Genomic DNA, 25,749 nt, shown 5'->3' on the forward strand with positions numbered 1-25,749 from the left:
TGAGATCCAAATATATGCTTATGTCAACACGTGTTCATTTGATAAAGTTTACTGAACAAATTTGAATCATCACAACAACCAAAATGTTAGCAACGCATCACAAGTCATGTGGGGAGGGGGGGGGGGGGTTGTCATGTGACAACCTCTTTGGCTTCCAGAATCGTGACATCACACCCATTTAGAATCTTACCACCACTTTGATCCTTTGATCCTAAAACCCTTAAGTAGAGGTGAGAAGCAACAACTTTTAGTTCGTTGTTCGCAGCATTTATGTTCGCAGTATTGAAACGTTCGAGAGAGAAACCTTTCAAAACAATTGGATCCTTTTCAGAGCGACTTTTTACACTTTCCAACATGTCTCTGAAAAAACACACAAGAAAAGAAAAAGTACAGCCCAGCTCTTCTCTTCTGGCTCAAGAAGACAATATTCAAGTTCAGAAGATGTGCTTGGAAGAAATGCATGAGGAAAATCTCATGAACAAGCACAACAAGCAACACCCGGCCCAGGCAGAGAGTTTTTTTAAACAACAAAAGGAGATTATCTTCCTCAGAGAAGAAAATGAGAGAAAGACTGCTGAAGTAGATAAATTGTTCAGACAGCTTCTTGAAAAGGAAGATATTCAGAAGGAGAAAGAAATGGAACTCCTAGACGTGCGTGGAAGGAACTTTGAGCTCAAAGCAAAGCTTGATAAAGCAATAGAAAAACTCAAAGAAATCCTCCAGCAGAAGAAAAATGAGAAAGACAAGGACAAAAAGGATCGAGAGCTGCAATTAAAGCTTGATGAAGCTCTGCAAAAAAATACAGAAATCCTCCAAGAGAACAAACGACAGGAAATAGAACTCCAAAACTTGGGGATAAAATACAAAGCATTGCTTCAAGAGAGAAAGCAACAACCGATCAAACAGAAAGAAAACAAGCTTGAAAGCGAGCTGAAAACAAAGCTTGATAAAGCACTGCAAAGAAATGACCAGATTCTTCAAGAAAAAGAACAACTGGAAATAAACCAGAGAGACATGCGGTGCCAACTCCAAAGCATGGAGGAAAAATGCAGAGTCCTGGAAGTAAAACTTGATAAAACTGCAGTGCACAAGCAGAAATATCAAGAGCTGCTTCAAGAGAAAGAACAACAAGACATAAAGCAGAAAGAGGACAAACGTTTACTCCTGGACTTTGAGAGAGAAAACCAAAAGCTGCAAGAACTTTACAAGAAAATGAACAACAAAGCAACTGAGATGGAAGGAGAGAAGGAGAAACTGCAAAAACAGTGCTCAGTGATGCAGAGTCAGCTCAATGACATGCTGACAAAAAACACCGAACTCGAGGAACTTTCAAACACCTTGAAGTGCAAAAACACTGAGGTGCAGCTGCTAAAGCAGCAACTCAAGAAAACAAATGAAGACCTGCAGTGTAAACTTCAAGAAACCGAGAGGAAAAGTCAGCAGTTAGAAGACACTCACAACAAATTACAAGAGCGTTATACAGAGATGCAGGAGGCAAAGGTAATGCAGGAGGAAACATCTAAAGAGTTGAAAGAAAGGCTCAAAGACAAACAAGCCGAATTAGAAGAAGTGGAGAAAACATGCAGGAGACTTGAGAAGGAGAATACCGAAACAATCGATCAGCTGAGAACCCTGATCCTAGAGAAAAAGGTTCTCGTGGAAAAGCTCCTGGAAAAGAAGAAGAAACGCTTCCGCTTCTTCTGGAGGAAGGACACTCCTGCTTTTTCTTCTCTTTCTACTTTTTCCACTGCTGATGTCACCTCGTCTTCCTCCACCTCTGTTCCATCGTAATTTTGACCTCCCCTCTCCTGCCCTCTCCCTCTCTCCTGACACCTTGACACCTCTCCCTCCCCTAGCTCCCTTGAACTCCTAACACCTGTCCCATCTCCCTCCCCCCTCTCCCTCTCTTTTCACCCTCACCCCCCAACCAGTCCCGACAGTTGACTGCCCCCTCTAGAGCCTGGTTCTGTCATAGGTTTCTTCCTTTAAAGGGAGTTTTTCCTATCCACTGTCGCACCTAGTGCTTGCTCAGAGGGGATTGTTGGGGTTTTCTCTCCTCTATCTCTTTCCTCCTTTCTATCCCTTTCCTTTACCCCCCCCACCCCAACCCCCCCCCCCTTCTATTTCCCCAAAACTTTAATAATAAACACAATTGGCTGCATTTTAAATGTGTCTGATCAATGTCTTCATTCAAGAATGAATTGTCTTTGTCACAGAGTCATGTGTATTTTGTGTTTTCCTCGGGCTGGTGATCCTCGCGGTCGTTCAGCCCAAGAGTCCAGATTATTCGTGTTTTAATCACATTTAGTGTTACATTTTAGATCACCACAATAGGATATCCACAATTTAGGATTCAGGCATTTGTTTTAGTTTGATATCGTAATCATTCTATGATTGAGTCGTTAACAGAACCAGCAGTTAGCAGCAATAACTTGAATAGCAATAACATAAATCAATGACATTTGCAAGCATTCCTTTATACACAGCATTTCAGTCAGGTTGAGGTCTGGACTTCCATGCTGTAGATTTGCTGCTGAGCTTGGGGTCATTATCCTGTTGCATGGCCTAATTTAGAAGAAGCTTTATCTGTCGGACAGACAGCCTCACATTTGACTCTGAAAAACTTTGGCATACAGAGGAGTTCGTTGACTGCAAGGTGCTTTATTGCTTGTGTCTGCAGAAGAAGCTCAAATCACCACACTTGAACCAGCATATTTGACAGTGGGTTTGAGGTCTTTAAGTGTTTGAGTGTCTGAAATACTGACATGTGAACTGCAGAATATAATGGTGAGATTTTAGTGCTGGTTAGATTACATACAGACTGCACATTATCAGGTTTTACTCTTTTGCATCTGTGACCATTCAAACACCAGACAGTACTGAATGTTTCTTCTTTCTTTGTGCAACTTTACAATCATAATGTGTGTTTTGGGGGGTTTAGGGAAAGAGGGGAAGTTTTATTTTTAATGATCAGTGTCAGGGATTAATCACTACAGTGACACAAATAAACTTGAATTATAACCATAATCCTGATTATCAGTCAATACAAAACACATTCAGAAGTCGTGTTTTCACAGATTTATTTTGACACTACATCATATTTTTAAGAGCAACATTCATTAGGCTTAAAACAAAATTATACAAAAGAATTGTAACGCTTGCATATTGTTAACCTAGAAGCACTTTTAGTCTTTGTTAGGTTTATCGAAAAAGAATTTGGCAAACACCCTTTTTTGAATGTCATGCTCTTGCAGGCTGCAGTAACATTTGAGTTTTGTAAGTGCAAAGGTCCATTCAAACAGGTGGTGACATTACAATCCTTGGTTTAAGTACATTTTGGAGCTTGTCAACATTCAGCATTTCCAAACGCAGAATAAAAATTTGAAAAAAAATTCAGTAAGCTTGAAGATATATTTACATGTACATTTATTTTCCTTCCTTGTGGTCATACAAATTTGGCCTCTGATGCTTCTGACTTCAGATCTTAGTAGAAAAAATATTGTTAATTGGGAAAAACTGTTTTTTTAAACATATCAGGAAGTTTATTTTCCCTGACATCATCTAAATACAGGTCAAACAAAAGACCCCAGTGTTGATAAGGCAAGGTACTGTATGTTACCACAGGGTATGAGGATACAGGTAGGTGGCAAAATCATTCAATCCATCATCAGTCACCACAAATCAATATAAATTTGTTACGTTCATTCAGGTCCTGATGTATTTTTAGCTGCATAAAACTACTGAGAGAAAGATATTAAACAAAAACAAGATAAAGCCAAATAGATTCAATTAAATGTCTCTTTTTTAACCCGTCATGAACTTCAGTGGTATTTTTAAGAGAATAGAAGTAGTTATGAAAGGGTAGTACTTCAGAAAGTCTGAGGATCCATGTCACGATACATCTTGACCCCGCTCTACTTTGTGAGTGAAAACGATGAAGTTGTGGATATTTAACAGTTCATAAGGTCCTTTCTCTTTTGTTTCCTTCTTGAATTTGTCTTTCAAGTGGAAGACATTTGATTTCAGAAGGGACAATAAGGCACAGCCCCTCACAAGCTCAGGTCGATGAAGATGTGCTCAAAGATCTGCGTGTTTCAAATCAAATCAAATCACTTTTATTGTAACATCACATGTGCAGGTACACTGGTAGAGTACATGTGAGTGAGCTTCACAAGCAACAGAGTTGTGCAAAAATACAATAACATAAAACAATCAAAATATAAGAATGGCTAAATCTGAGACTAATAAATATATGTACAATATATAATAGTATATGCATTACTGGATGTGTATCCAGTCGTTAAGTGATGACGTGAGTGAATCCTACTTCCGGGCCTAAAGTAGTCTGCGTTTAATATGGCTTTTGTGTTGTTAACATGTTTAATGTTTTGTATTTTCTTCTATTTAATCTCAAAAAGCTCCTAAAACAGTCAGTGATCACTGTTGACCTCCCTCGGCTTTTATTACCGCTAATCATTTATTTAGGCTCAGTTTTTAAAACCTTAGGATGTAACTACAGCCCAGCCCATGCAGCAGTATATGAATGACTAACCTCGTATTGTGGATGGATTATCTCAGTCGTTCTCCTGTTGGTCCTTTTACAGCATCCTGCCATGCGATTACATTTGTTCCTGACCACCGAGAACACTCACGTTAACTTTTATCGAGTGGAAAAAAAGTTAGCTTGTTTATATTATGCTAACATAGCCTTGTCGCTAGCGGTAACGTAGCACATCATTATATACCAGCTAGCCAAACTTCAGTAACCCTACAAACATCACTGCTGTTTAGTTTTCTGTCTTCATTTATGTTGGAAGTGATAACAGAGCTGTACGTTTTAATTTGTTTCCAAAACCAATTAAAGCAGTCAGGACATGCTATATTGTATTTAGATAAAAGCTAGCGAGCTAACTTCCTGCTAACTTCTAACTCCGTTAAATGTCATAAATTCCGTTTTCATGGATGCCTGGATTTTAAACTCAATTGTTACACCTGGTAGAGCAGAACGCTGATCATTTTATTAAAGATGAAAGACTTTAGACAGTTTTTCAACTCTCAGTAATGCCACAGTGATCGTTTGATATATGAACCTGCAGCAGAGTTTAGGCCCAGACACGGCTAGTGACGTCAGACTTAACGACCGGATACTAAATATGTTTTTCTACGTGTGTGTGTGTGTGTATACATATTTTACAAATTAGATAGAGTAAACAATAAAATAAAATATATAAAAATATACAGAGTTGGTTGAGACATGTGCAAAACAGTGGCATTAATGTACAGTATGTAGTGCATAATGTTGAAGTTCCAGTAATAAGGGTGAGGTGTCTATGACGTGTTCAGCAGTCTGATGGCCTGATGGAAAAAGCTTCTCTCAGTCTGCTGGTTCGGGACCGGATACTGCAGAACCTCCTTCCTGATGGAAGTAGTCTGAACAGTTTATGGCTGGGGTGACTGGAGTCCTTGATGATCCTCCCCGCTTTCCTCAGGCACCGCTTCCTGTAGATGTCTTGGAGGGAGGGAAGCTCACCTCCAATTATCCGTTCAGAACATCGCACTACTCTCTGGAGAGCTTTGCGGTTGTAATCGGTGCTGTTGCCATACCAGGTGGTGATGCATCCAGTGAGGATGCTCTCAAGGCACAGCGATAGAAGGTCCTGAGGATGCGGGGGCTCATGCCAAATCTTTTCAGTCTCCTGAGAAAGAAGAGGCGCTGCTGTGCCTTCTTCACTGTTTTGTTTATGTGTACTGACCACGTAAGATCCTCAGCCAGATGTACACCAAGGAAGCCACAGTCTCCACAGCAGCGCCATTGATGGTGATGGGGGTGTGTACTTCTCTGTACTTCTCTGCACTCTCTGACTCCGGGAGTCCACTATCAACTCCTTTGTCTTTGCGACGCTGAGTGTGAGATGGTTGTCTTGACACCAGTGGGTCAGGGCGCTGACCTCCTCCCTGTAGGCCGTCTCATCACCGTTGGTGATAAGACCCACCACTGTAGTGTCGTCCACAAACTTCACAATGATGTTGGAGTTGTTAGTGGCTGTGCAGTCATAGATGTAGAGTGAGTACAGGAGAGGGCACAGTACACACCCCTGTGGTGCACCAGTGTTCAGTGTGATGGGGGATGAGGTGATGCTGCCTAGTCTGACCACTTGGAGTCTGTCAGACAGGAAGTTAAGAATCCAGCTGCAGAGGGAGCTACTCAGTCCTAGATCCTGCAGTTTCCTGTCCAGCTTCGAGGGAACGATGGTGTTGAATGCTGAGCTGTAGTCTACAAACAGCATTCTCACATACGTGTCTCTCTTCTCCAGGTGTGACAGGGCAGTATGTAGTGTCAGGGCTATGGCATCATCAGTGGACCTGTTGTGGCGGTATGCGAACTGTAGAGGGTCCAGTGAGTCGGGTAGTGCAGAGCAGGTGAAGTCCCTGACAAGCTTCTCGAAGCATTTGCTTACGATGGGGGTCAGGGCTACAGGTCGCCAGTCGTTTAATGAGGAGATGGTGGAGGATTTGGGTACAGGGACGATGGTGGCCATGTTGAAGCAGGCTGGGACTACAGACAGAGAGAGGGAAAGGTTGAAGATGTGTGTAAACACTCCAGCCAGCTGAGCCGCGCATGAATTAAGGACTCGGCCGAGAATTCCGTCCGGACCAGAAGCTTTGCGCGTGTTCACCTTCCTGAAGCACTGCCGCACATCCTCCTCAGACACAGTGTGCGCACTCTACCCACAGGTAGATCTGTGAGAAGGTGTAGTCACTTCCCAGAGCCAGATAGTAACGTTCCTTGAAAGAGAACGGCTGGAGAATCATGGAGCCTCGAGGGGCAAAGCTTGGATCTCAGCAAACTGTTTGGTGCCCCAACACAGAACTTTGGAATCACCGATATACCGCGTCATAGCCAGGTAGAGCTCCTCCTTGATCCGGAAGTGTTTCACAACCACTACATCCTCCATGTTGGGGATCTCACCCTGCAGGATGAACTTCTGGTTGCTCCGGCTCCACTGGTAGATCACTGGAACCTGTGAGCGCCTCGCTAAAATAAGGTGAGCTTTCCCATCCAAGTCGAGAGACTCTACATCCGTGTCGCGGTACCACTCGTGCAGTGACTGGTACGAATAAAAGCCATTATCATTCCATTTGTAGAGGGTGGAGAGGCCGGCTTTTGAGCTGTCAGCAATCACAAAGAACCAATCAGAGCCATTTGGGGCGCCTGAGGATGGATCAGATGAGTTTGCCACCTGTTGCCACCATGTACAGCATGTTGCCTCATCAGCACTGGGGTCTTCTGTTTGATGGTTCCACAGTGCCTCTCTCTGGCCATGATGAAGTATCACACCCCTCTGCTATTTCGATTACAGGGAATTTCTAGAAAGCAAACCTTTAATAATCACAGCTGAGATCATAAACTGTAGTTATCCTTCCTTCCTTTCCATCTTCCTTCCTTTAAACCTTAAAGGTTGCTGGAGATGGCTTGAAGACTATCCCAGCTTTCACAAGGTAAAACTCAGGGTACACACTTTACAGTTCACCACTCATGATCACATTCCCAATAGATGATTGTAATTCCCAAAAGAATCAACAATTAACCTTTAAAAAAGCAAGTTGTTGGACTGTGAGAGGGAGCCGGAGCAACCTCAGAGAACACAACATGCAAACAGCAGCCAGCAGATTCACATGCACGACCTTCTTGCTGTGAGGCAACAGTACCAACCACTGCACCACCGTGCTGACCTTGGAGTGCAGTCGTATGGTGGAAAATGTTACTGTGGATGCTTTAGATTATATTACATACAGAAAAAAGTACTGATTTATTATTTTAGTGGGCAAAAGAGTCAAGATTGGATCTAAAGGATGTAAATGGAGAAGCACGGTGCATTTCTACTCAGTCTGAACACTCGACACAGCCTCATTCACCCAGCTGCACACACATGATTAGGGGAAACTCAACGTTCAGTATCTTCTTTTTTCATCAAAAGACTTTCTCTGTATCTCTGCTCTGTTTGTTTTTGACTTGAAACACTAAATAAAAGTTTTACTACACATCTGTCTCTAGTGTTTAATCAGCAGCTGTAATACTAAACTGTCCAAAATTTAAAAGTCTACATTTAGTAGATTTAGAGATATTTATTTCACTATTTTTAGTTAATGATACTTTATAAACCTATTCTGCTGTTTAACAAAGACTGTTGTAACTTTATTGCAATTTATTGTTTGATAACAGCATTTTGGTTATTTTGTAAGTGATTTAAGTGTTAGTCACATGTTTAGTGAGAGCTGTTAATTATAGATTTAATTTTCTGCTAAAGGGGAGCATTTAACAGGTATTTTCATTAGAAAACTGCGTTTCCCAGAATCCTTCCCAGAATTCACCATTAGGGTCAAGTGCATGTTCCAAGCAATGTGGGAGAGGGGGCTCTCCTGGGATGAAGAATTGCCACCAGATCTGGCACAAGAATGGCAACAGTGGTGTTCAGAGCTTACTCAGTTACACCAGCTCGCCATACCAAGGTGGTACCAAATCAATATGCAACAAGAAAGCAAAGATGGCTTGGAATTACATGTGTTTTGTGATGCCAGTGAAAGGGCATACAGTGCTGTGGCCTATCTTCAAGGCAAAACACGAGAAGGAGAAACGACAATGAGCTTGGTCGCATCTAAAGCCAGGGTGGCTCCCCTAAAGAAAATGACGTTGCCACGTCTGGAACTCATGGGACCTGTGATTGGGGCCAGATTGGCGAACAACTTGATCATCTCGCTGAAGATGGAGCAAGCCCAAATAAAAATGTGGACTGACTCCATGATCACTTTGCAATGGATTTGCAGTTCGGCACAAAGGTGGAAACCGTTTGTTGCAAACCGAGTGACTGAGATCCAGACTCTTACGAGTCCATCTTCATGGTCACACATCCCAGGGAAGGCTAATCCCGCTGACCTGCCCACAAGAGGACAATCAGTGGAGGCCCTACTACAAAACCAGCTATGGTGGAATGGCCCCAGTTTTCTTGTATCAGAGGATCGGATACGTGAGTCTGAAGATGAAAAGATTTCAGACGAAATGAATGTAGAACTTAAATCCAGTTATCAAATAGCCATGCAGTTTGCTGCTAATGACACTGTTATCTGTGAACCAATACTGAAGCTTGAGAGTTACAGCAAACTGAAGAGAGTGCTCAGAGTGACAGCATGGATTAGGAGATTCATAGGTAATGCAAAAACAACGATGCAACCAAAGATGCAAGGTGAGCTGACAGCAAATGAGCTTCTTGATGCTGAGAAGTACTGGATTAAGGTTGCACAACATCACAGTTTTCACCAGGAGGTCCAGAGACTGAAGGTAGGAAAACCTATGATGAATGACAGTAAGATTCAGGAACTGAAACCATTCCTTGATGAAGATGAGCTGCTTAGTGTTGGAGGCAGGCTGCAGCAGTCGGACTTCACATTCAGAGAGCAGCATCCTTGGATTCTGCCAAACAAACACAGATTTTCAGAAGTGCTGATAGAGGAATGTCACAAAAGGGTGATGCATTCAGGAGTGAGGGACACTCTTGTACAAATAAGAGAGAGATATTGGATCATCCGGGCCCGGCAGCTGATTAAGAGCATTGTGACCAGATGCACTGTGTGTAAGAGGTTTAAGGCAAGGGCTGGGCATCAGCTAACTGCACCTTTGCCTAGGGACAGAATATCCGAGTCACCACCATTCGAAGTTGCAGGTGTGGATTTTGCTGGGCCGCTCTATGTGAAAACAGAGGATTCTGTGAAAAGATCCTACATTGCCCTATTTACCTGTGCTGTGACACGAGCGGGTGACACGAGCTTGTGTCAGATCAGTCAACTGAGACATTTTTGCTAGCGTTGAAGAGATTCATTGCAAGGAGAGGGCTATGCAGAGTTATCTATTCTGACAATGCCAGAACATTTAAGAGAGCAGACCAAGATTTGAAGGAGCTGTGGAAGACAATTAAAGACCCACATTTGCTGGAGTTTTTCTCGGAAAGAGGAATTACTTGGAAGTTCATTGCAGAAAGAGCAGCCTGGTGGGGTGGATTCTGGGAACGTCTTGTCAGATCAGTGAAAATCTGCCTCAAGAAGGTGTTAGGTAGAGCTTCACTCCACTTTGAAGAAATGTGTACTGTGTTGGCGGAAGTCGAAGCGACTCTGAACTCTAGGCCTCTCACCTTTGTGCATAACGAGGTAAATGAACTGCAACCACTTACTCCAGCCCACTTTTTCGTGGGCAAACGACTGACATCTCTACCACCCAAGTCAATCCCGAAGGACACACACCATCCAACACCTAACAAAGAGGACATTACTCGGAGATGGAGATACCGGCAGAAACTCATGACCAACTTCTGGAACACCTGGAGAAGGGACTATCTGTTGGAGCTGAAGTCAGCTCATTGCTGTGACGCTTCAAAGCCTACACCCCTAAAACTAGGGGATGTCGTGCTCATTGGGCATGAAAACCTCCCCAGACAACTGTGGAAACTTGGAAAAATTGAAGAAATGTTTCCTGGTCGAGACGGTCTTGTTAGATCTTGCTTAGTTCGCACGACAACGGGGACTCTGTTAAGAAGACCGATTCAGTTGTTGTATAACCTGGAGCTTTAGATGAACAGATTGTTCATCAGGGGGGGGGAGGATGTTGTAACTTTATTGCAATTTATTGTTTGATAACAGCATTTTGGTTATTTTGTAAGTGATTTAAGTGTTAGTCACATGTTTAGTGAGAGCTGTTAATTATAGATTTAATTTTCTGCTAAAGGGGAGCATTTAACAGGTATTTTCATTAGAAAACTGCGTTTCCCAGAATCCTTTGTGGTAGACGAAAGTTACTCTGGGGGTTTTAGCTAGCAAAGAAAGTTTCGGGAAGCCATTATATGTTGCTCTGATGTCGAGCAGTTTATTTGTTGTACATTACCCTTTTTGAAGCCTTATATAAAGACTATCGTTTCTATAACTGATGTCCGATCCATTTTTTGGCTAAGTGGATTCGCCACAACAAAGACAGTATCATCATGTTTAAAGCACTTTTAAATCTGACAGCAGCACTCAGTTCTCCTGCACATGTGTGATCTTGGAGTGAACTGAAGGTTCAGATGCATCTCCCAGGTCCTGTGTGGAGACTTTGCTGGACTTTGTCTGTCTGTTAAAGATGTGATTTTCAGATGCTATTCAGCTGGTGTAGATAGTGGGGGGTTTAGGTCTGAAACATCTTCTTTTGTCCTCCATTCATCCAGTTTCATGAGATAACTTTTTGGTACAAAGACTGGACTGAAAAAAGACTGAAAAGAGAAACTTTGAAAGAGTTTTAGAAGCCTGGAGGAAAAGCAGTGCTTGTTTAATCAAATGTAATAATACACATTGTTTAAATGTCCCAAAGTAAAGAGATCTCTCTGTGAACCTTTAATTCATCACCCTCTTGTGGCAGCAGCTGGCTACTGTTATTTGCACATATGCATTGTGGTTTTTTATTCCGTTATAATTTAATACAAAACCCTTTAATTAAATTAGTGAGTTGAAGTAATATATGAAATATTAGTGTTAGGTAAGTCCCAGAGTTCAGTTTATTGGACATTAGCTACATTTAATAAGAAGATATGAGATCCAAATATATGCTTATGTCAACACGTGTTCATTTGATAAAGTTTACTGAACAAATTTGAATCATCACAACAACCAAAATGTTAGCAACACATCACAAGTCATGTGGGGAGGGGGGGGGGGGGGGTTGTCATGTGACAACCTCTTTGGCTTCCAGAATCGTGACATCACACCCATTTAGAATCTTACCACCACTTTGATCCTTTGATCCTAAAACCCTTAAGTAGAGGAGAGGAACTGAGGAGGAGGAGACGGCAGAGGTAAGCGGAAGTGACAGTCAAGGTAAGCGACTAATGTTGTAACTGACGTCAGACGCCGGAGATTTTGGCGGAAAATTAAAGCAAATGGTAGTTTAGATTTGAACAAATTTCTTTAAGCTTCAGTATTACCAAATACACTTTTCAATTGTCTCATAACTAACAATATTTGCCTAAATTATCTCCAACACCCTGGAGAACAACGGGGAGAGTTTAGACGCTCTCCAAGATTATATTGATCAGTGCTTTCAGGATCTCGTGATGAAGAAGGCCCAGAGTGCAGCTTCCCCGGCCAAATCTGAGACGCCGTCGTCGAAAAGACAACGCCCGGCAGATTCCCCCGGCACAACATCGCCAGCTGGCAAAGATATTGCCGACATACTGGAGTCCATCGACAAGCGATTGTCCAGTTTCGACGCAAGGCTGTCCCTGGTGGAGATTCTTCACCGGGAATTTAAATGCTTGCGAGAATCCCTGGAGTTCAGCCAGCAGCAAGTGGAAACGCTCGCTGCTGAAAATGCCACGCTAAGGGAGTCGGTGAAATCTCTCACAGAAAATGTTACCCAGCTCAATAGAGAAAATAAAAAAATAAAAGAAACGGTTATTGATCTACAAGCTCGTAGCATGCGTGATAATCTAGTATTTTCTGGTATTCCAGAAGCCGCTGGAGAGGACGCGGAGACCACGGTAAAAAGCTTCATCAAAACCCACCTGAAGCTGCCGGAGGACACGGTGAAGAACATCGTCTTCGATAGGGTGCATCGCCTCGGCCCCATTCGGGCTACGGCCGGGAGACCACGTCCTATCGTGGCCAAATTCGGCCACTTCAAACAAAAGCAACATGTGAAAAGCCGCGGCAGGGAATTAAAAGGAACGGACTTCAGCGTGAACGATCAGTTCCCCAAAGAGATCCTGGAACGACGCAGGGTCCTTTTCCCAATCCGACGCGGCTTCATCCAGAAGGGCTCCCGCGCTGTCATCGCTGTGGACCGGCTGTACGTGGACGGACAGCTCCACCGCGACCCCAACATCACTCCGTGGCTGTATTAACTTCAGACCAGATAAGAATCCGCTACACCCTTTCCCTATCCACTCACACTAACTTGGATTAACATTTGTTTAACTTACCGGTATCAAATCGCATCTTAAGTGTGATTTCATAGCAGTATTAACACCGCCACTCTCCGTCAGTGATTTAATTGGAATGTTTACGTTTTCTTTTCTCTCTTCTCGTTTTTTTTTTTTTTTTTTTTTTTTTTTCTCTCTCTTTTCCCCCTCTTGTTTTTATGCTGCTCACCCTCGTCCTTGGTTTCTTTCTTTATTTCTTTCACTGCTTCGATCACCTGCTTCCACACTCATCCACAAACAACATCATTTATTTCGACACTTACTCACTGCACGATCACGCACAGTCATGCGCTCAACGGCAGCACATTTACATCAGTCAGACAGCGCACACAGACCTATGGGATACACACACTTAAGCCAAGCATACTCATATTAGTAAATATGCAAACACATAGTCAGACTCGGGGAGCATCTCGCCACACATTTTTTCTCTCTCTCCCTCTCCTTATTTATGAACAAGTGAGGTATTCTCTCCACCTGTCTAAGCGACACACACAGAGTACACCCCTAGTTATGCACAGACATCTATGGGTGCACTAAGATTCGTTACATGGAATGTAAATGGAGCTGGCTCCAGAGAAAAGAGGTTAAAAATATTTAACCAACTCAAAAAACTACAGGCAGATGTTGTCCTTTTACAAGAGACCCACAGACCTCTTAGAGGTTCGAATGAACTTAAAACACCTGAGTTTCCTAATGTGTTCTCAGCCTGTTATAATTCTAGACAAAGGGGAGTAGCAATTTTAATTCATAAAAAAATTAATTTCACAGTACTCGATACAGTTATAGATCCAGAGGGCAGATTCTTAATCATTAAACTATCTATACTTGATAAAAAGCTATGTATTGTAAGTGTATATGGTCCAAATGTTGATGATCCCTCATTCTTTCACGGTTTTTTCAGTGCACTCTCTGAACACTTAGATGGCACACTTGTGCTTGGAGGCGACCTCAACCTTGGACTGAATGAAGAAATGGATAGGCTCAATACAGCAGGAACTCAGCGTAATTGGCAGTCCACAAATATAATCAAACAGTATATGAGCGACTTTGGTCTTTGCGATGCATGGCGCTCCCTTCACCCCACCAGTAAGGAATATACTTTTTTTTCACATGTTTATCACTCCTACTCTCGTCTAGATTATTTTTTGGTCAGCAGCTCACTGCTGAGTGACGTTTCAGACACTGAGATTCACCCTATAGTTGTCAGCGATCATGCTCCTGTATCTTTAACACTAATGCACAAGAATAATACTATGCCAAGTAAAAACTGGAGATTTAATACATCACTGCTTAAAGATGAAGACTTTATTAAATATTTTAAAAAAGAGTGGACTTCATATTTAGACTTTAATGACACTCCCGGAACATCAGCTTCTGTTTTATGGGAAGCAGGGAAAGCTGTGATGAGAGGTAAAATAATTTCTTTCTCATCACATAAAAAGAAAAAAGAAAACAAAAATATTCAGGAATTAGAAAAAAACATCAAATCACTAGAAGAAGCCTACACGTCCCACCAAGATCAGGAAACATTGAACAAAATACGCAAAACAAAACTAGAATTAAATGAGATAATTGATAGAAAAACAAAATTCTTAGTACAAAGACTACGCTTACAAAATTATGAACATAGTAATAAATCCGGTAAATTTCTAGCAAACCAGTTAAAAATAAATAAAGAAAAAACAACTATATGTGCTGTTCAAGATTCATCTGGGAACACAATATATGAACCGAAACAAATAAACAACATTTTCAGGGATTTCTATAAAACGTTGTATTCACCACAAATAAACCCATCTAAAAAGGAAATTGATCAATTTTTAGACAACATAACTCTCCCAAAATTATTAGACTCTCAAGCAATGGCACTGGATTCGCCACTGACATCAGGTGAACTCCAGGAAGCCCTGATAAATATGTCCAATAATAAGGCTCCAGGTCCAGACGGCTTTCCTGCAGAATTCTACAAAGAATTCTGGACGATTCTAGCACCAGTTTTTTACAGAACGTTGTTAGAAATCAAAGAAAAGGGCAGACTTCCATCAAATATGAATTCTGCAAACATTAATCTCCTGCTAAAACCAGGCAAAGACCCTGTATATCCCTCAAGCTATCGTCCAATATCCCTTATTAATGTAGACCTCAAAATAATCTGCAAAGCTCTCTCGAAGAGACTAGAGAAAATAACCCCCCTCTTAATTCATCCTGACCAAACTGGTTTCATAAAAGGTAGGCACTCATCAACAAATACACGTAGATTACTTAATTTGATAGACTACTCATACAGTAAAAACCTTGAAACTACAATATTTTCCTTAGATGCAGAAAAAGCGTTTGACAGAGTTAACTGGAAATTTCTATTTGCAACTTTACACAAATTTGGTTTTGGATCTTCTTTCATCAACTGGTTAAAAATATTATATAATTCCCCAACAGCTTGTGTCAGAACAAATGACCAGACATCCTCCAGCTTATGTCTCCTGAGGGGCACCAGGCAGGGATGCCCACTCTCCCCTTCACTGTTTGCAATTTTTATCGAACCACTAGCAGCAGCAATTAGACAGAATTCAGCAATTAAGGGCATAAAATGCAAGAACGTAGAACATAAAATCAGCCTTTATGCTGATGATGTGTTACTCTTTCTCCAAAATTCACAAACCAATATCTCTGGGGTGATTGAATTGATAAACTCTTTTGCAAGAATATCAGATTACTCAATTAACTGGTCAAAATCTACAGTCCTTCCTATTAATTGCTGCTTCCATAATTCCTCTTCTACTCCACTGCAATCGGGAAATATAAAATATTTAGGTATTAATGTTTCTCCCAAGCTTGCAGATCTAACTAAATTAAACCATACCCCACTTTTAAAGAAAGTAGAAGGTGATCTGGCTAGATGGAAATGTCTACCCATATCACTCATGGGAAGGGTTGCTGCTATAAAAATGATGGTATTACCAAAAATAAATTATTTATTCTCAATGATCCCAACTAAACCGCCGCAAGATTGGTTCAGATCTCTAGATTCATATATGTCCAAATTCCTTTGGAAAAATAAGCCCCCACGTATAAGCTTAAAAACACTACAAAAAACCAAGGATAAAGGAGGATTAGAACTACCGAACTTTCAGCACTACTTCTTAGCCAACAGGCTTCAGTTTATCTCAGGATGGCTAAAACATACCCTCTTAGATGAACCTTGGCTAGATGTAGAACAAGCACTTTGCAATAATCTAGAGATTTCAGATCTACCATTTATCAGCTCAAACATCCAACGACATGAATGCTTCAAAAGCATCAACATCAGCTCTTCTCTGACAGCATGGTGGGAGTTTCTAAAATTGACGGAGTCTTCATTAATCCCATGCAAACGTACACCTATCTGGAACAACCCTGACATATTACAAAACAATAATATGATAAACTTTTCAGATTGGAATGGTAAAGGAATCAAATATGTAGAACATATACTAGAAGGAACAGAATTTATTTCATTTGACAGACTAGTTACACAATATGGGATCAACAAGAAAAGATTTTTAGAATATCAACAAATTAAATCCATAATAAAAAAGAAATTTAAACTGGGTCAAGTTGAACTACAAACACCACCAAGTGTGGTTCAATTTTTTACTCTTAAAACCCCCAAATTACTATCCAAAATGTACAGAATGCTTTCTAAAACAGATGAATCAATATCACTTCCTATTGCAAAATGGGAAGTGGATTTATCAGTTAACTTAGACCAAAACTTCTGGTCTCAGATTTGCTTAAAAACCTTTCATCTAATCAGAAATCCCAGTCTTCAATTAATTCAATACAAAATACTACATAGAGTGCACTATACAGGTCATCGGATGTTCAAGATGGGCTTTGCATCTACCAACAACTGCTCACACTGCCAAACCAATTCACCGGACAATTATATCCACGCTCTTTGGTTCTGTCCACCAGTTCAGAAGTTTTGGCGCGAGATATGTGAAGACTTATCAAAGTGTCTGAAATGTAACATTCCAACTTCCCCCTTAGTGTGTTTGTTGGGCAGCTTAGATAATGTCACTTCAGAAAAGAATATAGCCCATATGGTTTTCACTGCCCTATGCATAGCCAAGAAAACAGTCCTCATGAACTGGAAAAATAAAAACAATCTTAATTCTAACCAATATAGAAATTATCTATTAGATTACATTAGTCTTGATACAGCCTCTGCCACCACATCAGATCAATTGCTCTGGACTCCTTTGATCACCTCCATCACCTAGTGGGGGTGGGGGGTCATATTTTGGTCTCGCCTTCACTGTTGTGATTGGTGTGGGGGTAGGGTCGGGCTTAGGGCGTCAGGCGGTTCCCCGGGAGCATCTTCCTTGGGGGGCTCAACCCGGGGTAGCGGTCATGGCCAATTAGGGGCTCTGTTGGCTCTTAGGTGACGGCTTCCTCGTGGCTACGTGCAGCGGGGCTAGGGGAGGGTCTGTGCTGACGGACGGGGGTTACTGACCTGGTAGCCTGGCTGCCCCTGGGTGGGTCCGGGACGGGCGTGAGGTTCTGGGGGCGCTCCGGCTCTGGCCTGGGGCCCTGGCCGGGCCTCGGGGGCCTGGGTCCTGGTTGGTGTGTTGCCGGGGTTGTGGGCCGGTGGGTATATGGGGGCCCGCCACTGGCGCAGGGTGCCGCCGGTGCGCCGAGCCACCTGGGGGGCTCTTCAACTGGTGGGGGGGGGGTTGTCACATCTTGCAGGAGCTTTCCTCTCTCAGGAACTCTCTCTGCAAGAGGGGGAGATACAGGAGAGGTGGAGGAAGATCTCAGCCTGGGCGTCTATTGTCTTATGTAGTCTGGAAGATGAGTGGATGATGGGGTGGGTGTAGTTTTCTCTGTTGTGGGGTTGGGTGGACTGCCCCGGGCTCTGTGGGGCCGGGCGGCGCCGCTGCACTGGTCCCCGGTTCGGATGGGCCTGGGCCCCCCTTCCCTGGCGGGTCGCGGAGTATGGGGGTGCCTACTGGGGTCAGCGGGGGAGCTGGCCCCAGGGAGGGGTCACTTGCCCCTCCCTTCCTTCCCTCCCCATCTCCAGCTGCCTCCCTCTTCCCGCTCCACCACAACCACCCACACATGCAGGGCCTTGGAGTAGGGGTGTGTCACCAGGGTGCAGAGGAGGTAACCCCCCCCCCCCCTCTGTCCCCTTCTGGCTGCCTCTGCCTCAATTTTATCCCGCAACTTAGACATTCACATTACTCACACTCTCATTACACATACATATAGGATCTTGGGGGTGGGCACGCTACACGGAATCCCAATTACCATCAGGGTGTACACCTCACCCCCGGCGTCGTTGCCCACCTCTCAATTTTAAATACACGTAGACATTGAGGGCTAGCAGGAGGGACTATGCGCTTACCTGCTGCTCTCTGGCAGGTAGCTCCATGCCCTCCTGGGTTTTAAATGCACCTTAGAACACACATACATCAACACTACAATGAGCGGGTGGAGGGAGGTTAGGAGTCTTCTCTCACCCTCGTTCTCTGCTTCCTGCTGGAGCAGGGGGGCTAGGAGGAGGAGTTGGCCGTCCGACTGGGATCCGGAATGTGGGGCCTCCCTGCTGCTGCGGAGTCGGGGCGGTCTGCTTCTCCCCACCGCAGGGAAAAGGGTAACACAACCTGGGTCTGGGTGCAGTTCCCCCCTCCAGGGGCAAGGGTACCTAGACCCGGTTCGTAGAGTACGCTTGGGGAGTGTGATTGTGTGTACAGCGTCTCTTTATGTCTGTCTCCACGTTGGTTGAGTGTGGAGTAAGTGCATATGAGAGCATGAGGGTGGGAATGGATGTTTGTATCTGTGTGTGCCTGTATGTCTGTGTCTATATGTCAGGTTGGGTATCAGATGCCACCTCTCTGAGGACAGCTCAGGCCCTCCAAGGTTTGGAGGCCTATCTCCCCCCACCACTTCCCCTGCCGGGGGCGGACTCCCTCAGACATCGGTGCGTTGGTGGTTCTTTGTGTCCGGGGGTGGGCGTCCGGGTACACACCGGCTCACTCCTTGGCGGCTGCTTATCGGGGCCTGGAGCCTGGGGCTCGCTTGGGCCACCTCGGAGGTGGGGTGCCCCCGGCCTCTCGGCCTGGGGCTCGGTCACTCAGGCACAGCTGGCTGCCGGCGGAGCTCACGGGCACGTCACTGCAGCCCCCCCTGGCTTCTGCTCCGTGGCTGCTGGGTGACCCCTCATCTGGGACTCTCCTCAGCTCTTTCTGGGACAGTGGCGCGGCTGCCCCTCTGTTGGTCTTCCTTGGTCTCTTGTGTTCTGGGGGCCTCTGGATGTCTGGAGTTTTGATCTCCTCCATACCTGCTTCATGCCCTGGAGGACGGGGCAGTGGCCCCCCACACCCTCTAGCAGATCATTACATGAGGGAACCTTTTAAGAAAACAAGCGCGTCCATGCTCACAGGTGTACACACGGGTGATCACACACACAAACTACACCCTTTTTGGCTCCTACCTCAATGCACACTGTGCTGTCGATCTTACGTGCTGCACAATAATGTTTAATATTTAGTAGTTACTGTCATATTCCCATATATCATTGTGATGTGGTTTATTGTATTACTCTCGTTTTCTTCTGCTTGTTTTCTTTTTTCTTTCTCAACAGGTGATCCAGGTGATCGATATATGTATTTATTTTTTTATTTATTTATTTTTTTTCTTCTGCTTATTCTGTTGGTTTTTGTTTTTTGCCCTTCTCCCCCGTCCCTCTTCTCAACTGTCTTTCTTTCCCTCTTTCTTTCTCCCTTTTCTTTCCCCCAGTCAAATCTGTCCCGTATTCAGCAAGTGAAAATAAAATAAAAAATAAAGAATAAAGGGTGAATCAAATGGACCATTACGGCAAAGCTGGGATGGTCAATTTGGTAAAGAAAAAACCGTTGGGCATCTTTCTTCGCCTTTAGACAATAATTCTGATGGCAAAAGAGCCAAACGGGACAGGCAAAAAAAAAAAAAAAAAAAAAAAAAAAAAAAAAAAAAAAAAAAACCCTTAAGTAGAGGTGAGAAGCAACAACTTTTAGTTCGTTGTTCGCAGCATTTATGTTCGCAGCATTGAAACGTTCGAGAGAGAAACCTTTCAAAACAATTGGATCCTTTTCAGAGCGACTTTTTACACTTTCCAACATGTCTCTGAAAAAACACACAAGAAAAGAAAAAGTACAGCCCAGCTCTTCTCTTCTGGCTCAAGAAGACAATATTCAAGTTCAGAAGATGTGCTTGGAAGAAATGCATGAGGAAAATCTCATGAACAAGCACAACAAGCAACACCTGGCCCAGGCAGAGAGTTTTTTTAAACAACAAAAGGAGATTATCTTCCTCAGAGAAGAAAATGAGAGAAAGACTGCTGAAGTAGATAAATTGTTCAGACAGCTTCTTGAAAAGGAAGATATTCAGAAGGAGAAAGAAATGGAACTCCTAGACGTGCGTGGAAGGAACTTTGAGCTCAAAGCAAAGCTTGATAAAGCAATAGAAAAACTCAAAGAAATCCTCCAGCAGAAGAAAAATGAGAAAGACAAGGACAAAAAGGATCGAGAGCTGCAATTAAAGCTTGATGAAGCTCTGCAAAAAAATACAGAAATCCTCCAAGAGAACAAACGACAGGAAATAGAACTCCAAAACTTGGGGATAAAATACAAAGCATTGCTTCAAGAGAGAAAGCAACAACCGATCAAACAGAAAGAAAACAAGCTTGAAAGCGAGCTGAAAACAAAGCTTGATAAAGCACTGCAAAGAAATGACCAGATTCTTCAAGAAAAAGAACAACTGGAAATAAACCAGAGAGACATGCAGTGCCAACTCCAAAGCATGGAGGGAAAATGCAGAGTCCTGGAAGTAAAACTTGATAAAACTGCAGTGCACAAGCAGAAATATCAAGAGCTGCTTCAAGAGAAAGAACAACAGGACATAAAGCAGAAAGAAGACAAACGTTTACTCCTGGACTTTGAGAGAGAAAACCAAAAGCTGCAAGAACTTTACAAGAAAATGAACAACAAAGCAACTGAGATGGAAGGAGAGAAGGAGAAACTGCAAAAACAGTGCTCAGCAATGCAGAGTCAGCTCAATGACATGCTGACAAAAACCACCGAACTCGAGGAACTTTCAAACACCTTGAAGTGCAAAAACACTGAGGTGCAGCTGCTAAAGCAGCAACTCAAGAAAACAAATGAAGACCTGCAGTGCAAACTTCAAGAAACCGAGAGGAAAAGTCAGCAGTTAGAAGACACTCACAACAAATTACAAGAGCGTTATACAGAGATGCAGGAGGCAAAGGTAATGCAGGAGGAAACATCTAAAGAGTTGAAAGAAAGGCTCAAAGACAAACAAGCCGAATTAGAAGAAGTGGAGAAAACATGCAGGAGACTTGAGAAGGAGAATACCGAAACAATCGATCAGCTGAGAACCCTGATCCTAGAGAAAAAGGTTCTCGTGGAAAAGCTCCTGGAAAAGAAGAAGAAACGCTTCCGCTTCTTCTGGAGGAAGGACACTCCTGCTTTTTCTTCTCTTTCTACTTTTTCCACTGCTGATGTCACCTCGTCTTCCTCCACCTCTGTTCCATTGTAATTTTGACCTCCCCTCTCCTGCCCTCTCCCTCTCTCCTGACACCTTGACACCTCTCCCTCCCCTAGCTCCCTTGAACTCCTAACACATGTCCCATCCCCCTTCCCCCTCTCCCTCTCTTTTCACCCTCACCCCCCAACCAGTCCCGACAGTTGACTGCCCCCTCTAGAGCCTGGTTCTGTCATAGGTTTCTTCCTTTAAAGGGAGTTTTTCCTATCCACTGTCGCACCTAGTGCTTGCTCAGAGGGGATTGTTGGGGTTTTCTCTCCTCTATCTCTTTCCTTCTTTCTATCCCTTTCTTTGACATTCCCCCCCCCCCGGCCCCCAACCCTTCTATTTCCCCAAAAATGTAATAATAAACACAATTGGCTGCATTTTAAATGTGTCTTATCAACGTCTTCATTCAAGAATGAATTGTCTTTGTCACAGAGTCATGCGTATTTGGTGTTTTCCTCAGGCTGGTGATCCTCACGGTCGTTCAGCCCAGGAGTCCAGATTATTCGTGTTTTAATCACATTTAGTGTTACATTTTAGATCACCACAATAGGATATCCACAATTTAGGATTCAGGCATTTGTTTTAGTTTGATATCGTAATCATTCTATGATTGAGTCGTTAACAGAACCAGCAGTTACATTAAGTTCAAGTTTTATTGTCATTGTCATAATCAAGTTAGCACAGGGTCAACATTGCAATGAAATGTGTTTGACGAGCAGCAGTCACTCAGCAGCATGATACAGTACAGAAAATATAATAAAATATAATAAAATAAAATATAAAAATATAAAAATAGTAAGGAGCTAAATATTAGAGAGACATGGTAAAAGAGAAAAGATGACTAAATATATATGTATCTATAAATATAAATATATGTACACTAGTGATTAAATAAGAAAATCTTGAAAAGAAATATGACGGGAGGGCAGATGGGATATTGCACAGGAATGAGCAGCAGAAAATTACAGTATTGCACTTTAAATATAAATATCAATGACAATAAAGTGAAGTGACCAGTGCAGATTAAACAGAGTACTTGTGAAGCTACAGGGTAGCTTCTGAGTGCTGTGTTGTGTGTGTTTAAGTGTTGTGGTTGAGGTGTCGTACGGCTTGGTGGTAAAAACTGTTTTTAAGTCTTGTAGTCCGAGCAGACAGACTCCTGTAACGTCTGCCAGATGGTAACAAGGAGAACAGCTGATGTGCTGGGTGGCTGTGGTCCTTGATGATGCTGTGTGCTTTATGGAGGCATCGCTGGAGGTAAATGTCCTGAATGGCAGGAAGCCTCGTGCCAGTGATGTGCTCTGCTGCCTTCACCACCCTCTGTAGTGCTTTACGGCTGCTGGCAGAGCAGCTTCCGTACCAAACTGTGATGCAGCTCGTCAGCAAGCTCTCAATTGCACACCTGTAAAAATTTGAGGTGATGTTGGCGTTCATGCTAAACTTCCTCAGCCTCCTCAGGAAGTAAAGCCGCTGGCGAGCTTTCCTGATAGCAGTGTCTGTGTGAAGGGTCTAGGAGAAGTCCTCGGTGATGTTGACTCCAAGGAACTTGAAGCTGCTGACCCTTTCGACCTTGACACCGTTGATGTGGATGGGCTGGTGTTCTCTGACTGGTCGTTTCCGGTAGTCCACTATCATCTCTCTAGTTTTGCTGATGTTGAGAGTCAGGTTATTTTCCAGGCACCACTCGTACAGCGCCATCACCTCCTCTCTATAGGCCGTCTCATCATTGCCTGTGATGAGGCCTATGATGGTTGTGTCATCAGCAAACTTGATGATGGTGTTGGACTCGTGTTTAGCAACACAGTCGTGTGTGAACAGGGAATATAGGAGGGGGCTAAGCACACAACCCTGTGGCGTACCTGTGTTTAGGATGAGTGGTGAGGAGGTATGCTTACCAACTCTCACCACCTGGGGCCTGTTTGTGAGGAAGTTTAGAATCCATCTGCAGATTGGTGTTCCCAGCCCAAGGTCGACGAGCTTCGTGGCAAGTTTCGAGGGGATGATGGTGTTAAATGCAGAGCTGTAGTCGATGAAGAGCATCCTTGCATATGTATTCCCTTTTTCCAGGTGAGTGAGGGTGGTGTGCGTTGCCAGGGCGATGGCATCCTCTGTGGCTCTGTTTGTCCGATAGGCAAACTGAAGAGGGTCCAGTGTGTCAGGGAGGGAGGAGCAGATGTGACCTTTGACCAGCCGCTCCAGGCACTTCATGATGACGGATGTCAGTGCAACAGGATGGTAGTCATTCAGGCAGGAGACCACTGATTTTTTGGGAACGGGAATGATGGTGGATGCTTTGAGGGCCGTGGGGACCACTGACTGCCTCAGGGAGAGGTTGAAGATGTTGGTGAACACCTCTGCCAGCTCGTCTGCACACACTCTGAGTAGCCGGCCTGGGATGCCGTCTGGTCCTGGAGCTTTGTGAGGATTTACCTTTTTAAAGGTCCATCTCACAGCTTCTGTTCTCAGAGTTAAAGTTGCAGCCTCACTGTCCTCCTGAGGGTAGAGGATCTGCTCTCTGTTGTCTGCATCAAAACGAGCATAGAAGTCGTTGAGCTCGTCTGCGAGAGATGCAGTGGGCTGAACACTGACTGTGTTGACCTTCTTGTAGTTAGTGATGCAGCACAGTCCATTCCACAGTCGCCTGGTGTCAAAGCTGTGGTAGCTGGACTCCATTTTGTCCCTGTAGTCCTTTCTGGCCTTTTTTATGGACTTTCGGAGGTCATACCTGGCTGCTTTATAAGCATCAGCATCCCCGGAGTTAAAGGCAGAGGTCCGCACTTTTAGCTTGGCGCGAACGTCTTTATTTACCCAGGGTTTCTGATTTGGATATATGCGGACAGTGGTTTTTGTGATGATATCATCCATGCACTTTCCAATATATCCAATGACAGAGTCTGTGAGTTCATTGATGTTGCCATCAGCTGCATCCACAAATATCTGCCAGTCAGTTGTCTCAAAGCAGTCCTGCAGGACCTCCTCAGCCTCACTGTCCCATTTGTAAATAACCCTGGAAGCTGGTTTTTCCTGTTTCAGTCTTTGTCTGTATGCAGGCAGCAGCAGTATGGAACAATGGTCTGCCTTACCAAAAGCTGGGCGGGGGAGGGGTTTGTAGCACTCTTTGAATGGAGTGTAACAGTGGTCCAATGTTTGATCACCTCTTGTGGGGAAGGAGATGTGCTGATAGTATTTGGGGAGAACCTTCTTCATGTTGGCTCTGTTGAAGTCTCCCAGCACAATAAAGGCAGCTTCTGGATTATTGTTCTCAAGTCCAGTAATGATGTCATACAGTTCGTCCATAGCCGTAGTTTTATCAGCATGTGGAGGAATGTAAACAGCTGAGAGGAGAACTGAGCTGAACTCCCTCGGGAGGTAAAAAGGCCTGACTTTAATGGTCAGTAGTTCGAGGCTCTGAGAGCAGTAAGTTTTTAAGATACACACATCTCTAGCCCACAAGGAGTTAACCATAAAGCACACCCCTCCTCCCCTTTTCTTGCCTGAGTCCTTCGTTCGGTCTCCCCGGTAAACAGTGAATCCATCCGGCGTGATGGCGCAGTCGGGGACGCTGGGCTCCAGCCATGTCTCTGTGAAGGCCAGAACGCAGCAGTTCCTGATGTCTTGTTGGTGTTTAATCCGTGCACGCAGCTCGTCAAGTTTGTTGTCCAGAGACTGGAGATTCGCAAGCAGGATGCTGGGGAGAGGTGGCTTGCTGTTTCTCTGTCGCGTTCGGCACAAAACTCCGGCGCGTTTCCCCCTCTTTGTTTTCCCTCGACGTCGCGCGAGTAAACAAAGGATCCCAGGCACCAGAGCGTCCACGGAGTCGAAACCCGCTGTAAAGTCCGAACTGGCTGAAGGCTGAAATTAAGTGCCTTTATAAGGTATGTTGGGTTCAAATATTGAGGAGGGGTAGAGGAGGTAATCAACTTCCATAATAACAACACTGATCCGGCCAGGTGAAGTCAAACGATGATTTTAATGCACGCGTGGGAAGACCGCCGCTGTATGCAGACAGCGCCGATCCCCCACTTACAGAGCATAAGCAGATGCTTTATATACTATCAGGGCTTAAATTTAATGACGTCCCTTCAACGTCACTCAGATACAGTTCAAACATAGGTTTCAAAACCACAATGACTTTTAACAGAGTTTAAAAGAACATTGTCTCCGTCTCCACGGCAGA

At 43.8% G+C, this 25,749-nt stretch overlaps 2 protein-coding genes across 2 annotated transcripts in view; both read left to right on the top strand.

The window, feature by feature from the left end:
* The window catches only part of LOC146521770 (uncharacterized), a 77,034-nt gene that overhangs the window by 15,984 nt on the left and 35,301 nt on the right, over window positions 1-25,749 (top strand). The window lies entirely within an intron of this gene.
* LOC146521772 (uncharacterized) lies at window positions 126-2,184 on the top strand. The gene has a single exon (XM_085138122.1). It carries the CDS (start codon window positions 271-273, stop codon window positions 1,789-1,791), a length of 1,521 nt encoding a protein of 506 aa, XP_084994248.1. The 5' UTR covers window positions 126-270; the 3' UTR covers window positions 1,792-2,184.

This window comes from Neolamprologus multifasciatus, chromosome 3, assembly GCF_963576455.1.
Source record: "Neolamprologus multifasciatus chromosome 3, fNeoMul1.2, whole genome shotgun sequence".
Lineage (NCBI taxonomy): Eukaryota > Metazoa > Chordata > Actinopteri > Cichliformes > Cichlidae > Neolamprologus > Neolamprologus multifasciatus.

What these genes read in the sequence shown, in the direction of transcription:
- LOC146521772 (XM_085138122.1), top strand. Translation starts at nt 271, where the DNA reads ATGTTCGCAGTATTGAAACGTTCGAGAGAGAAACCTTTCAAAACAATT.